Here is a 15,974-nt window from a genome sequence, read left to right as displayed (position 1 = left end):
TTCTAGAGTATCCAACATCATCACACACCGATCACTGACCTGCGTGAAAGTGAGCAACTCATATTGGGGTCGCACATAAGAGTTACCTGAACTCAACATCACCGCTCTTCCTTGACCGCCTGTCTGAAACTTGAAGGAATTTCATCATTGCTTGTAGCCATCCCGAGTCAAATTCGCAGTTGTCTCACCACATGTATGACCACCAGAGCCATGGCCCGTCTCCATGTCCCGTGCATACTGCACGCCTCTCCGCTATTACCGCATCGAGCCTCCGCTGTTCCGATCGAGTCTCAAGGGTCGCGAACCCACACCACTCAACCCCCACTGCAGAGTACCACCGATCATCACCGACCGGTGCCGAGTATCACGTCTCCATCAGACCACTGGTACCCAGTCCGATCCACGTGTCTCTCGCTATCCGTTGAAATAGGCTTCGACTCTCCATGCATTTACGCCGTAGCCCCTCCATCAGCACAGAGTGAAATCTTCTACTAGACTCCAGCTCCACCTTCAACATGACCCCATGTAGCTGGCCGTGCTACCCCGCGGCTCGTTGACTTCAAGCTCTCATGTGTACACTGCCTTGAATCAACCCTGCGCGATAGCCTTGTTGAAGCCGCACAAGCCCTCAGACCTGCACCACCTGCACCACGTGTTTCCACGCCCCAGAAGTTGGCCACCATCAGCATCACGCTCCTATGTCGTCGTCGCTGAGATCAGTCACCGATGTGTGAGGGGGAGATCTATTCCGGGCACCTGGGCTCTGATACCACTTGTTACGCAATCCCGGGTCCGCTAACACCAGCGTTTCCGACCCACATGCGTCAACCGGCCTAACTGGAGAGCAACACCGACTTATGACAGGCCTTGGGCCCTCTCCCCCCAAAAGACTAGCCTGTTAGGAGGGGACACCCTCACCCTTATAAGTCATGTTATGTCTCCTCCCACAACCGATGTGGGACTAAATCCAACAATCTCCCCCTCACACATCGGTACCCATGGGCCCGCTAACACCAGCCCACCAAGCATGACCGACTCACCCGTGAGTCTACCGAGATCTATTCCGGGCACCTGGGCTCTGATACCACTTGTTACGCAATCTTGGGTCCGCTAACACCAGCGTTTCCGACCCACATGCGTCAACAGGCCCAACCGGAGAGCAACACCGACTTATGACAGGCCTTGGGCCCTCTCCCTCCAAAAGACTAGCCTGTTAGGAGGGGACACCCTCACCCTTATAAGTTGTGTTACTTCTCCTCCCACAACCGATGTGGGACTAAATCCAACAATATCCCCCTCACACAGCCCACCAAGCATGACCGACTCACCCGTGAGTCTACCGAGATCTATTCCGGGCACCTGGGCTCTGATACCACTTGTTACGCAATCCCGGATCCGCTAACACCAGCGTTTCCGACCCACATGCGTCAACAGGCCCAACCAGAGAGCAACATCGACTTATGACAGGCCTTGGGCCCTCTCCCCCCAAAAGACTAGCCTGTTAGGAGGGGACACCCTCACCCTTATAAGTCGTGTTACTTCTCCCACAACCGATGTGGGACTAAACCCAACAGAGTGAAGTTCGCACCGCCGATGAAGTGGTCACTGCTGACCCAGTCCTTGAGCTTGCGCGAGCCGAAGATGATGAGGAAATTTTCAGGCTGGTACAGCTGGATTGGGAAGTTGCCGGGCTGCAGCTCGAGGGCTTCGAGGAGTAGGGCTTCCACCTCGGCGGCGGAGACGACTTGCCTGGTGCCAGTTATGGTGGCCACGATGGCGCGTGCAAGAACTTCCTCAGACTATTTCATCTCGATAGAACGCGAGATGATAACGCGCAGAGGGATAGGCTCATCAACGTTCGCGGCCTCGAGTAGTGGATGCGGCGGCGGGGGTGCAACCTGAGGAACAACGCGGTGGAGCGCCTGCCTCGGCGAGGGCGCCGGCAGCGGTTCCTGCGCCGCGGGAGCTGGAAGCCGTCGACATCCACCTCGTCAGGGCCGCTGATGCGGTGAACCTCGGAGCACGGGCCGAGGCGGGCGGGGCGGGGATATGAGTGGTGGTCGTCACCGGAAGGGCGGCGCTGCATGCACAGGGGAGGGGGCGGGGGAGCTGCTCATAGCGTCGCGATATTGGGGGCGGAGAGGGGGAAAAAGACTTATTTCCATAGAACAATCTTATTCTCTAGTAAAATCAAGATCATTATTATAGACCTAAGAGGAAAAACAGGCGAACGATCAAGAACAGCTATCCAGGCTGTCGTTCAACAGTTCAACAGCACGACACTGACAAGTAGCACTGCTCTTGGTCCATCACTGGCCAGGCGGCCGGGGTCCATATGTTGTTGTACGATCAGCCCCATTGTTGCTCTAAATTTGATGAGCTGTTACTACGTGAATTTTTGATTGGTGCCGGTTTAGTTATTTTAGACTCCTGCTGTCGATATCTCTGCAAATCCACTTGTACTATTTGACTGATGTTCATGTCTGTCGGTCCCAGATTCCCCTGCTATTCTTGACGAAGTATCTTCAAGATAAGTTCAAGAATACAATGGTATGCGATGCTCAATACAAAATGTATCCATCTTCCGTTGTTTCCCCTGGCTCATTGAGCTCTGTTGAACTTGACAGGCGGGCAACATGATATTTTGGTTCTTCTTCAGCATAGTTGGGCAGCCAATGTGTGTTCTCTTGTACTACCACGATGTCATGAACAGACAAGCTCAGACAAATGGCTAGTTCTGTTTTAGAAGTGCACTATAACACAGATCATCTGAAGGAAATAGGCCCGAGGCATCGGAGCGGCGGCCTCCTTAACGTTTCGCCATCGGTTGTTAGAGCTTGCTATGCTACGAATCCATGCTAGTCAGCATGATATGTTCCTGATATGCTCAGACAAATACTCCCTCCGTCGGGAAATACTTGTCTAAGAAATGAATAAAATGGATGCATCTATAACTAAAATAAGTCTAGATACATGCATTTTTAGGACAAGTATTTCCGGACGGAGGGAGTAGTTGGTTAGCTCGCCACGTTGTGTATGATATGCCGGGGCATTGGGGTTAAGTTGTGTGTACCGAAGATATCCCAGTGATGCAGCTGAAGATAACACGATCCTTCTGACATATGTACCCTGTATGCCTTGCGGCTCATGTGCCAGCAGAGTTATGTACATGATGCCCTGTTAGATGTGAAGTGTATGTATAGCGTATGATGCAACTCGCCTTTGAGGTCTGGATGAGCGGAAGGTTCCCCTTGAGAGAGAATAGTTGCATATAACTGGCTGCATAGTCTGACAGCTTGTTCAGTTGTTCTGATTCAAAGAATAATGTGGCAACAACTGCCATACAGTTCCGCACAAAAGAATAATGCCACGCAGTTTCGTCCCCATTTTCGTTTTGGTCGGTTCATATCAACCTGACCTACGATTTATGTGTTTGAATTAGACCTGGGCAGGGGCAGCCTGGCCGGACGACCCAGCCTGAACCCGGCCCAAAAAACCCAGGCCAGGCCAGGTCGCGCTCTATGTCTGGGCCGGGCTTGGGCTTGAATTTTTGGCCCGTTGTGTAGGAAAATTAGGTATTCCCTCCGTCCAGGTGCATAGGGTATAGGTAAAGATTGAACGAGAGTTTTTTCTTAAAAAGCAAAACAGATTTGAAAATAAATTTCGTCATTAGTGTTGGCCATCCCGCTCGGCTAATCAGCGCCGGCTTACTCCCCAACGCTCGGCTAATCAGCGCCGGCCTACTCCCATGCATGCATTGGCCTTTCCTTCTCTCATTGGCTTTCACACATGAGGAGATGGACCGGTGGAGGATTAGGAGAGAGAAGGAGCGCTTTGCATGCTGATGGTGGGAACCGAAGAAAAGAAAGGAGGTGGGTTGTACGAGGCGGTTGAGATAAAGGAGGGGCATTCAATTGAAATATGCCTAATACTTTAGAAATTCTTGGGTTCCCTAAGACGTCCTATACACTCCGAGAGGGAGTAGTTTACACTGAGGCCGACCCAACCCGGCCCGTAACTGCTTTTTTAGTACCTTTGGGCCGTGCTCGGGAACACCCTATTTGACGTTTTTTGCGTCAAATATGTGGGCAAACGCACAGGAGTTGCGAGCTAGCGACGGGGTTTGGGCCGGCCCGTTAGCACTTTTACCGATCCCGGTTTCGGGAGCCTTCTGGAGGTTTTCAGCCAGGTTTTTTCGGTTTTGAGAAGTTTCTAGAAGATTCCCTGAATCATTTTTTTCATTTTTCTTTTTTTCTGTTTCTGTTCCAAAAATATTCTGGATTTTCAAAAAATGTTTTGGAATTTGAAAAAATGTTCCAGAATTTGAATTTTTTTCGCGATTTGGAAAAATGTTCTGGAATTTAAAAAATGTTCTGGAATTTGAAAAAATATTTCGGAATTTGAAAAAATGTTCCGGAATTTTGAGAAAATGTTCCGAAATTTTTAAAAAATGTTTCAGAATTTGAAAAATGTTTTCAGATTTTCAAAAATGTTTCCAGAATTTGAAAAAAGTTTCTGTAATTTTTATCAAAATGTTTCGTATTTTTAAAAAATGTTCCAAAATTTGAAAAATATTGCAGAATTTGAAAACATGTTCCAGAATTTGAAAAAATGTTCCAGAATTTGAAAAAAAATAGAAAAACAATTATTAGATTTTTTTCAAACAAAAAAATAAGCTCGGCTGGCCAATTGGGGGCGAACCGAAGGTGGGCTGGCCAGTACAGACGCTACAGCTTGGACGTGATCCCTACACCATGGGCCGGCCCAGTCTGGGTTCACTGCATGCATCAAGGGGTAAAATGCGTCAAATAGGAGCTCCCCTGTGCACGGGCGCGCTTTTTTGTTTTTTCGCTTGGGCTGAGCTCGGGTCTAGACTTTGCCCGTCGGGCTTTTATAAGCCCGACCCAATGTATGCCCAGGTTTAGTTTAATGGTGTGACTACGGTATGGTCAAACGAGGCTAAAAGGCATACGACCTTGCTCTTGGAAATTGAATAATGATGCTAGAAATGGTGAGGGAAATATCGTGTGATACCATTCAACAAAAATCAAATTTGCATGTTTTAAAACTCTGAAAAAATTGCAATTATTCACAAGACATATTTCTACTATCTAAACAACCCAGATCTAAAATCAAAACACATTGAGAAATAAAAAAATCTGCATGAATAGTGTCACGAAAAACAAAAGCAAAAATGACACTATTCACATGTGGATTTATCTTTTCCTCTCCATGTATATTCTGATTTTGGGTCCTAGACAGATGTTTTGTGAACATTCATAATATTTTTTGAGATTTTTTGGTACATAAAATTTGAGTTTGAAAACCTGGTATCATGTGATCAGGGCATAGCAAGGCCCAGGGTAATCCCACCATGGGATGTGAAGAGAAAATGCTTCATTGACTGTAGATACATGCACATACTGTAGCTACAAGGATGGCCCGTGGCGTATGTATATGTTGGCTACTGAACTTCATGTTCTTTGTTGACACGTCAACGACGGAAGCCCGCCGGCCTGAACATATATTATCACAGAAAAGGCAGTTACATAGAGTATCACTTAGTTACACGGGAGTTGAGGTTTTTGGAAGCAAGAAAGAAAAGAGAAAAATGGGGATGAAGGCTCACGGCAAGGTGAAACAACATGGAGGTTGAGTCGTGAATCAGGTGTTGTCTCCAAGAGTTGGTACACCTGTTGGACCATATAATCAGGTAATCAACTGCGGCCCTGGCGATGTAGTGAATCCCCTGATTATTGTTTTGGAAAACCTTGGCGTTTCGTCTTTGCCAGATGTTCCATAGTATAGCCATGATCATCGTGGAACGTACTTTGTCATGAACAGTAGCCTGCCAGACGCGGAGAAGACTACCAGGTCTTTCATCTTGGAGGTTGGAGAGCCTATCCCATAGAGAGCGTAGTCGTCGATAGGTGAACAGTAGATGGTCAATGCTCTCACATTGCCCACATAGAGGACACGCTTCATTAGTAGCAATAGATCTTCGAAAGCGAGTAGAAGACACATATTCATAAGCGGATGGTGCCAGCCACGACCTCGGAGGCGTCCGGAGGGGCGACATCTGAGGCGATCTGCGCTGGTGATGCCTCTAGCGCGCAGCTGTCTCGCTCTGGCGGCTGCCGCGTCGGCGGAGATCTGCTCCCTGCTGATTCAGTGGGGGGGGGGGATCGACGCATCGGAGGTCGGCGGTGTCCTACGAGGATACCGCATCTACAGCAAGATTGCAGCGCTTTGGCTCCATCGTTTTTCATACGGTTTCGCGCTGGATCATAGTTCGTGATGATGATAATGATATCTTGGCGGGTCGATATTTGCAGGATTTTGAATCTCCTAAGTCTGGAGATTGTTTGGAGATCGATTCATTCCAGGTGGTCGTGGGGAATCTTTGGGATTCTCTGCAAGATGATCTCGCGAATGATAAGGTATGTATCGATTTATCTAGTCCTTTGCCTCGTTTCGGTGGTCGGTTTTGGGTGCTTGCTGACCAGGAGGAAGAAGATGATGGTGCGGACGGCGGCGTTGGAGATGCTCATCTAGACAAGGACGACGTTGCGGATGGAGGCGATGGAGAGGCAGCGGAAAGCGCCGTCGTTGAGGATCGGCTTGGAGCTACCGTGATCCATCGCAGAATGATGCCCGACATGCGCCTGTCGAAGAAGGCGGCGAGGCCGTTGTCGATGGTTCGACCATGGATTGGTCCCTTACCCAAGGTAAGTCTACCTCCTGCTACGCTTTCCGATTTCCTCTTGCCGGATTGGTAGACGGTGAAGAAGAAGCATAGAAAGATTAGGCCGTTTGGTAGGCCGAGTATGCGCCATGATCTTGATCGGTCAAAGCTGGAGCTGGCTGTTCCTCGGGCGTCAATGCCGGCGTTGGCAGCGCAGAAGTTACGTGATTTTCGGGCTGATTTTCTGCGTGCCTCGCTGTCAGCAGTTGGGCCTGATGCGGCATCCTCTCTGGTGGGCTATGCCCAGGCTGGGTATAAGGCCCAGGCTAGGGTTTTGCTGCCTGACGAGGGACGTATATCGCGATAGAAGGATCCCGACCCTCCCGTCTCTCTTTCGATCGCGAGGGCGTCTAGGGCTGGCTTTCCTCGCTTGGGTCCAGGAAGGGCGCCGCGGATCCCTTCTCTCCGTTGTGCTGTTGCTATGTCAGGGAGGGGAGCGTCGCAAGCGCAGCCACCGTCGGGCCAGGCTAGCGCTACTGGGCGCTAGGGAAACAACAGGGAACCAGCAAGGGTTCGAGCCACGGTCCCAGGCAGCCTGCGACTTCTGCTGCCAAGCCGGCGGTGCCTCCTGCGGCCGCGGGATCGCAGGCGGGGCATGATGTCAACAGGTTTTAGCCGCGTGGGCGGTGGGGGCGATGACGGCGTTCACGCGTATGGTCCTGGACAACACCGAGGATCCTCTTCGGCTGGAGGGGGTCGCGGCTATGCATGGCAGGCTACTGCTGCTAATGGCCAAGGGTTCTTGGGTCCTCCCGGGAATTTTGTGCCGGGGTCGGCTGGCCCTAAGAGGGGTGGTTTCCGTCAGAAGTGGGGAGGTCGCGGAGGTGGCAGGCACCCTCGTCCTCCTGTGCCGCCTCAGACTGCTTCTGGGACTGATAGCGAACAGCGGCATCTGAATTCGGTTGCGCCGTCTACTACCCCTCCTATAAAGGGCATATTTGATGTTGCTCTGGCTTCGTCGGACAAAGGTGGGGGTGATCGTCCAACTAAGTGGGCGCGAAAGAAGGAAAACATGACTTGTTATCATTGTGGAGAGAACGGTCATTTTGTGTCTGAATGCTCGGCGGATCTTTGGGAGTTCTGTCTCAAACCTGTTCATGGTTCTTCTGTGTGCCCCCTTTTGACTGGCCAGATGCCCCTTATGGCTATCTATGGAGTATGTTCCGAGAGTATGTTTTTTGAGTCTCCTGCTTTGATGTCGACAGTGCATGTGCCAGATGCGGCTCTTATTGGTATGGTTACTGTCGCTAGTGGGAGGATGACTGTGGATTAGATTGTGCAACAACTTCGGGATCTTGTGTCGACAACTTTCCGTTGGGAGCCTATTGCGATTTCTGAGACTGTGTTCAAGGTGGTGTTTCCTTCCAAGGAGGAGTTAGCACGGCTACTAAAGTTCGACATGTGTAGAGTGCCTAGCACGTCTTGTATCCTCGAGTTCGATGTGTGGAAGGATGATGAGCCTCAGGGGGTGCCTCTGGATCAGATTTGGGTTCGTTTTTCTGGAGCTCCGTCTAAGGCGGTTAATGACTTCTTGGTTGCATGGAGTCGGTTAATGACTTCTTCGTTGCATGGAGTTTTGGGTCACTGATTGGAAAAACTCAGAAGGTTGATATGGCGTTCACGCGTAACAATGGAGTTGCTCGAGTTCTCGTTAGTGTCATAGATAAGGGGCTGATTCCGGATGAAGTGCTTTGGACTTTTGGGGGTAGAAGGTATACCCTCCATCTTGAGGTCGAGAGCCCTTCTGTATCAGTTGACGGGGTGCCGGACCCTGATGTGGATATGACTGACAGAGATGGTGCGGATAGAGATGGTGCGTCGGGGCCTACAGATTCGGCCAAGGGCGACTCATTGCCACAGGCGCCTGCGCCAGCACTGCTGGCAGGTTCGGGGGGACCGGCCCCTGGTGGGGTGGCTTCCTCCTTAGCATGTGATGGTGTGGCATCCTCCCCGCTAGCACAGCTGCGCTTTGGTTCGGTTCAGCCGGCTTCGACGCTGTCGTATGCTGATAGGTCCGGGCAGCCAGTTCAGGATATTGACTGGAGGCAAGTGAAATTTTCTTTCGCTGGGAAACTGCCCGCATGTGCTTCGTTGCAGCCGTCATCTCCAGCTGAGGGACTTCGAGCGATTTCTTTCGATCACTACCTGAGTCGGGCTAGGCTTGAGGAGGCTTCTGCTCCGATGCTGATGGAGAGCCTACGGGCTGCGGGGGAGGGAGACATTGTGGTACCTCCTCACGCATCGGAGTCTGAGATGCTTGTGGCAGAGGGAGATAACTCAGAGAGGTTACCGTTCACTAATGAGGATGTCATCGCGTTTGGCGGTATACCAGATCCTGCGACACTAGATATGAGGTCTAGTCAGCGAATCCAGGAGCAGCCAGATGCGGATGACTTGCAGTTGGGACGTGTGATGCGAGTTGCTAAAATGAGGGATGTGGAATCTTCAACAGGTATGTCGGTTAATTTGGAAAATTCCATTCTTCATTTTTCCCCTACTGAAATTATTGATAAGGCAACTGCTATTGGGGTATCTCTTGGTAATTCTAATGCAGAAGTTGCGAAATCTATTAATGATTTACTTGATTTAGAGGTAGATAGGGCTCTTGATATTGTTCGAAATTTGGCTGCTGTTAAACCTATGACAGATGCTGAGATTAATGACCTTGGCGGGCTAAATTCTCTATGTGAGAATCTTTTGCCCAGTGATGAGCCTAAGATGGGAGGGGATTCTTATCTGGATTTTAGTTTGGACCCCGAGTTGACTCGTCTAACCGAGTCCGATAATCCTGGTTGTATGGACCAGGAATTCGGGGAGAAACCGAAGCGGTGTTGGAAAAGGAAAATTTATCCGGTCTCTGCAATTCGCAGAAGTGCTCGGTTTAAAACTGCTAAAAAATTCTACGATGAACGATGAGAGGCATATTTTGGAATAACAGAGGTCTACGTGACTTGGCTAAAACCAGATTCCTTGGTGACGCAACGATTGAACATAAGCTTGACTTTATCGCCATTATGGAGACAGGGCGCGATAATTTTACAGCTCAGTTTCTAAATTCTTTATCGGCAGGGGTCGATTTTGATTGGCACTGTCTCCCTCCAAGAGGAAGATCCGGAGGGATCTTACTTGGAGTAAGATGCGACACACTTCGGGTTAGGGAAGTCGTGTTTGGTGATTTTGCAGTCAAGTTTAGGATTACTTCCAAAAGTGACGGTTTTTGCTGGGCTCTTGTAGCGGTGTATGGGGCGGCTCAACCGGAACTTAAAGCTGATTTTCTTGCAGATTTAGTTCGAATCTGTGATGAGAAATTACCACTTTTGATTGGGGGTGATTTCAATATTATTAGGTGGGCTCATGAAAAGAACAATGACAATTTCGATGGTAGATGGCCGTTTATGTTCAACACTATTATTGAGAGCCTTGATCTTAGGAAAATAGAACTCTCGGGTCGGAATTTCACATGGGCGAATTCCTTACCAAACCAAACTTTTGAGAAGCTGGATAGAGTTCTGTCTACCATTGATTGGGAACAGAAATTCCCTCTTGTTTCAGCGCGTGTGGTTCCGCGGGCGATCTCGGATCACACTCCTCTCTTGTTAGATACGGGGGATGCCTCGCATACGGGGAATAGAAATGGGTTCTCCTTTGAGTCTAGCTGGTTCTTAAGGGAGGGCTCATGGAGATGATTGCCACGGAATGGAATAGGAACGTGGGTGGAAATACTAATGTGGAAGGATGGCAAAATAAGATTAGACATCTTAGACAATACCTCCGTGGTTGGGCTAAAAATGCCTCAGGGTCTTATAAAGATGAGCGGGACAGGCTTACTATATCGATTGATGAGCTTGATAGAAAAGCTGAGTTTACTATGCTCAATTCGAATGAGCGAAGTCTAAGATTCGAGGCCGAACAAAGACTCAGTGTACTCCTTAGAGAGGAGGAAATGAAGTGGGCATCTAGAGCGAAAGTTAGGGCAATCGTTCTGGGTGATAATAACACTAAATTTTTTCACTTGATTGCAAATGGCAAACATAGGAAAAAGAGGATCTTGCAGCTTGAGCAGGACGAGGGTACAATTGTAGGTCATGAGAACTTAAAATTGTATATCTCAAACTATTATAAACAACTTTTCGGTGCTCCTCATGATAGTTTTGTAACTATGGATGAACACCAGGCGGCAAACATACCTCAAGTCGGAGAGGCCGATAATGAGTCTTTGTCTGCTCCTTTTACGGAGAAAGAGGTGCTTGATGCTATTGGTGGAATGAAGTGCGGTAAAGCCCCTGGCCCTGATGGGTTTCCGGCGGAGTTCTACAAAAAATGTTGGCATATCATCAAATCGGATCTTATGGCAATGTTTGATGATCTTTTTGCCGGTAACTTACAGCTCTTCCATCTAAATTTCGGTACAATTACGTTGATACCAAAGAAGGAGGGGGCGACACGCATAGAGCAGTTTCGTCCCATCTGTTTGCTTAATGTTAGTTTCAAAATCTTCACAAAGGTGGGAACGGATAGACTAACTAAGATGGCACATTCAGTAGTGCAATCTTCGCAAACCGCTTTCATGCCCGGACGTAATATTCTCGAAGGGGTGGTCGTGCTTCATGAGACCTTACATGAAATTCACTCGAAAAAACTTAACGGGGTGATTTTCAAAGTGGATTTCGAAAAATCTTATGATAAAGTGAAATGGTCCTTTTTACAACAAACTTTGCGTATGAAGGGGTTCGATGAGCTTTGGCAAAAGCACGTTGACTCCTTTATCAGGAGAGGGAGTGTCGGAATTAAGGTAAACGACGACATTGGTCACTTTTTCCAGACACTAAAGGGGCTCAGGCAAGGGGATCCGATGTCCCCTATCCTTTTCAACATTGTTGCTGATATGTTGGCCCTCTTGATTAGGCGCGCAAACGAAAAGGATCTTGTAGGTGGACTAGTACCACATCTGGTAGATGGGGGTGTGTCCATTTTACAATATGCCGATGATACTATTCTGTTTATGGAGCATGATTTAGTGAAGGCTCGAAATTTAAAACTCATCCTGTGCCTTTTTGAGCAACTATTAGGGCTAAAGATTAATTTCAATAAAAGTGAGTTGTTCTGTTTTGGTGAAGCCAAAAATCAACAACACATTTACAATCAGTTATTTGGGTGTGAAGCTGGGGATTTACCTTTTACGTATTTAGGTATTCCCATTCATCATCGTAAACTCTCCAATAAAGAGTGGAAATGCATTGAGGAGCGATTTGAAAAGAAACTTAGCAGTTGGAAAAGGTAAGATCCTTTCCTACGGTGGTAGGTTCGTGCTTTTTAATTCAGTTTTAACTAGCATGCCTATGTTTCTCCTATCTTTTTTTGAGATACCTGTGGGTGTGCGGAAAAGATTGGATTTATACTGTTCTAGATTTTTCTGGCAAAGTGATGAGGTTTCGACTAAATATAGGTTGGCTAAATGGGACATTATCTATAGGCCTAAAGAACAAGGGGGGTTAGGTATCGAAAACTTAGAGACAAAAAATAGATGTCTTCTCAGCAAATGGCTGTTTAGACTTTCTATGGGGTGTGATGGGATGTGGGTACAAAATTTTAAGAACAAGTACCTCCACTCCAAATCCCTATCTCAGGTTACGGCTAGACCACTGGATTCACCTTTCTGGAAAGGACTGATGCGGGTGAAAAACTCCTTCTTCAATAGAACGAGGGTGATCATTGGTAATGGTGAAGCAACTAGATTCTGGGAAGATTCCTGGCTAGGAGATTCGCCTCTTGCGTTGCAATACCCGCGGCTGTACCATATTGCCCGGCGTCGACAAGTGTCGGTGGCGGCAGTATTTCATGAGATACCTCTTAATATTCAGTTCCGTAGGTCCTTAGTCGGCGACAGATGGAATACCTGGTTACATCTGATGAGAAGGTTAATGGAGGTTAACCTTTCTGACAGGGCGGATCGAATTTCTTGGAGTTTAACTTCGAATGGGCTGTTCACGGTTAAATCCATGTATCTTGATCTCATTGACTCTGTACCCATTCCAAAATCGCAACATATTTGGAAGATTAGAGTTCCTCTTAGAATAAAGTTTTCTTGTGGTTTGTCCATAAGGGAGTTATTCTAACGAAAGATAATCTGGCCAAGCGAAAATGGAAGGGCAGCCCCAGATGTAGCTTTTGCCCGAGGGTAGAGACTATTAAGCACCTCTTTCTTGATTGTCCTATGGCTAAGATTGTTTGGCGTTCGATTCATATTACTTTTAATATCCCTCCCCCTGTTAATTTGAATTCGTTATTTGGAACATGGTTACAGGGAGTGGATGTTTATTTGGCTAAACATATTCGTGTTGGAGCATGTGCTCTTTTGTGGGCTCTATGGAATTGCAGAAATGATTTGGTTTTTAACAGAATACATGATATTAACTTTCTGTAGGTTATCTTCAAAATTACCGCACTGATCCGCACATGGTCGTTACTCACTCCTGTGGCAGCCAGGGAGCATATGGTTACTGGATGTGCCCGTTGAGAGATGGTAGCACAGGATATCTTCAGCCGGTTTGGATGGCGACATATTAATAGGATAGGTGTTTGAACATCTAGATCTTTTAGTCATCTCCGGCTTTGGCGCGAAGCTCGTCTGTATTTTTAATTTTTACTCTTTGTTACTTTTAGTTGTACTCTGTCGACACTTGTTTTGGTTTAATATATGGCTGCATGCATCTATTGATGCAGAAGCCGGGGCTAAGCCTCCTTTTCAAAAATAAATAAATATGCGGAAGCAAGTGTAAACCTAGCCCACCATGCCACTTTACATTGTCCTCCTATAACGGTATCCTAACCGGACTAGAAAAAAGCATGTGAGCATTTCTCAATCTCGAGGATAGTACCTGGAATTAGGAGCGCACCCATGGCATAGATAGGCAAGGAACATAGCACAACACGAACTAAAATTGTACGGCCCGCCAAAGAGAGAAGCAGACCACGCCAACCATCCGGATGATGATCTACTTTATCTATGATGAAGAAGAAGGCAGATAGACCGAGTTTTTTTTGTGGATAAAGGAAGGCCAAGGATTGAGGAAAGGTGGCAACTGGGCAGCCGAATTTCCGCAAGAAAGGAGGCCGTGTCGTCATCAACATGAATCAGAGCAAAGGTGCTTTTATGGTAGTTGATGGCCAGCCCAATAGCTTCAGAGAATTGATGAAGCAACATTTTTAGAACCCGGAGCTGGGCGGCCTCCGTTGGAGGAATGATAAGCGTGTCATCCGCATATTCTAGAACGGGGCAGTTTAGGTTGACATCGGTCTCCATTAATGAAAGCATGAAGGACATCCGCGACAATTATGAAGAGGTATGAAGGATTAAGCGTTCAAGTACATCCGCGACAATTATGAAGAGGTATGAAGGTATGAAGCAAGAAACAGATTCAAAGGATTTACAAGAATCAAGCTTTAGGACGATCGTTATGATTTTCCGTTTGTGGCAAGTTTGGACATTGTTAGCTACTAAGGTAAAATTTTCAGCGACCACTCTCCCCTTGATGAAACCAGTCTGCCCAAAATGGATCAGCTCGGCGATGAGCGGCTGAGTTGTGTTAGGTAGGCATTTGTACGTGATTTTGGTAGTGCAATTTTTAAGGGAGATAGGTCGGAAGTTTTCTAGCCCGATTTTTTTTGGAAGAAGCACAATGAATGTCCGGTTGATCCTCTTGAGGTCAGCAGAACCATTGTGAAAATCGTTTAGGAGATTTAATAGATCAAGTTTAACTAAATCCCAATTTTTTTTCTCAAAGAGCAAGCTTGTTTTCTCCGTTCGTTCCCCGACTCGCATTGTCATTCATGCCCCAAAGAGCAAGCTTGATCTCATCGAGGTAAAAAGGTTTGATGAGATCATGTGCGTGAAATGTAGAGAGCGAGGATGGAAATAGGAGGTTTTCTAGGTCAAAAGCAATATTAGATGGGGATGCATGACCAACTAGGCTATTGAAGAAATTCAAAAGAATATGTTCTTTCTCTGAGTGGGAGGATAAAACAACATCATGGAACAAGAGGGATTTAATTTGGTTTTGCGTGTGTCTAACCAAAGCACAAACATGGAGGTAGGAGGAGTTCTCATCGACGAGCATGCAATACTAATCTTGACATGTTGCCTCCATTATGCGTCGATGATGGCATTTAGGCGATGAAGAGCAAGTTTGATGGCGGTACGAAGACAAAGCTTAATGGTGGATCGTTGGTGAGATTCTTCGAGTTTATCAAGGAGGTTAATAGTAGTAAGGCAATTCTGAGCCAAGATTTTGTTAGGTGTAGTATTAGCCGTTGATACGACTCTAACGTATCTATAATTTTGGATTGTTCCACGCTATAATATTATTATTCAAAAATGCTTTTAGGGTGTTTATTTACTAATTAATATTATTTTTGAGCACTAACCAATTAACCAGTGTCCAGTGCGAGCTGTTGTTTTCTGCATGTTTTTGGCTTTTTAGGTTACAGTACCAAACAAAGTCCAATTGCCATGAAACTTTTTTATGATTTTTTCTGGATCAAAAGAAGACCTGCAAGCTTCGGGAGGACACCAAAGGCTGCAAGAGGGGAGGAGGACACAATAGGGCACGCCTAGGGGGCGGCCACGTCCTGATGTGTGCTGCCGCCCTCGGGTGGCCCCCGACGTCCCTCTGTGGCCTATGAATTCTAAAATACCCCAAAACCCTACGAGAGCCTCCCGCACTTTTTCTGGTGGAAATACGCCTTAGAGGCAATACTAAAGTGGTTATTATTATATTTCCTTGTTCATGATAATTGTCTATTATTCACGCTATAATTGTATTAACCAAAAATCGTAATACATGTGTGAGTATATAGATCACAATGTGTCCTTAGCGAGCCTCTAGTCGGCTAGCTCGTTGATCAATAGATGATCATGATTTTCTGGTGTCTCGAAGGATCGTTGTCTCGAAGCACCACGTGATGATCGGGTGTGATAGATTCTAACATTCGAATACAACGGGTGTAAGCCAGATTTACACACGCAAAACACTTAGGTTGACTTGACGAGCCTAGCATGTACAGACATGGTCTCGGAATACGAGAGCCCGAAGGGTCGAACATGAGTCGTATGGATGATACGATCAGCATGGAGATGCTCACCATTGATGACTAGTCCGTATCACGTGATGATCGGACACGGGCTAGTTGACGTGGATCATGTAACACTTGGATGACTAGAGGGATGTCT

At 47.2% G+C, this 15,974-nt stretch overlaps 1 protein-coding gene across 2 annotated transcripts in view; it reads left to right on the top strand.

Moving 5' to 3' along the window:
* The window catches only part of LOC123411072 (diacylglycerol O-acyltransferase 1-2-like), a 36,884-nt gene extending 23,383 nt beyond the window's left edge, over positions 1–13,501 (top strand). Inside the window, exons 14-15 of one of the 2 annotated variants that reach the window (XM_045103995.1) lie at positions 6,336–6,728; positions 13,170–13,501. In XM_045103995.1, coding sequence (XP_044959930.1) covers positions 6,336–6,728; positions 13,170–13,262 — 486 coding nt within the window. In that variant the 3' untranslated portion in view covers positions 13,263–13,501. Of the gene's footprint in view, positions 1–2,496; positions 2,551–2,627; positions 3,273–6,335; positions 6,729–13,169 lie in introns of those variants that run through there. The other variant, XM_045103994.1, reaches the window with a different exon arrangement.
* Positions 13,502–15,974: the final 2,473 nt, after the last annotated feature.

Source organism: Hordeum vulgare, chromosome 7H, assembly GCF_904849725.1.
Source record: "Hordeum vulgare subsp. vulgare chromosome 7H, MorexV3_pseudomolecules_assembly, whole genome shotgun sequence".
NCBI classification, from domain to species: domain Eukaryota; kingdom Viridiplantae; phylum Streptophyta; class Magnoliopsida; order Poales; family Poaceae; genus Hordeum; species Hordeum vulgare.
This window is presented reverse-complemented; position numbering and strand designations above follow the sequence as displayed.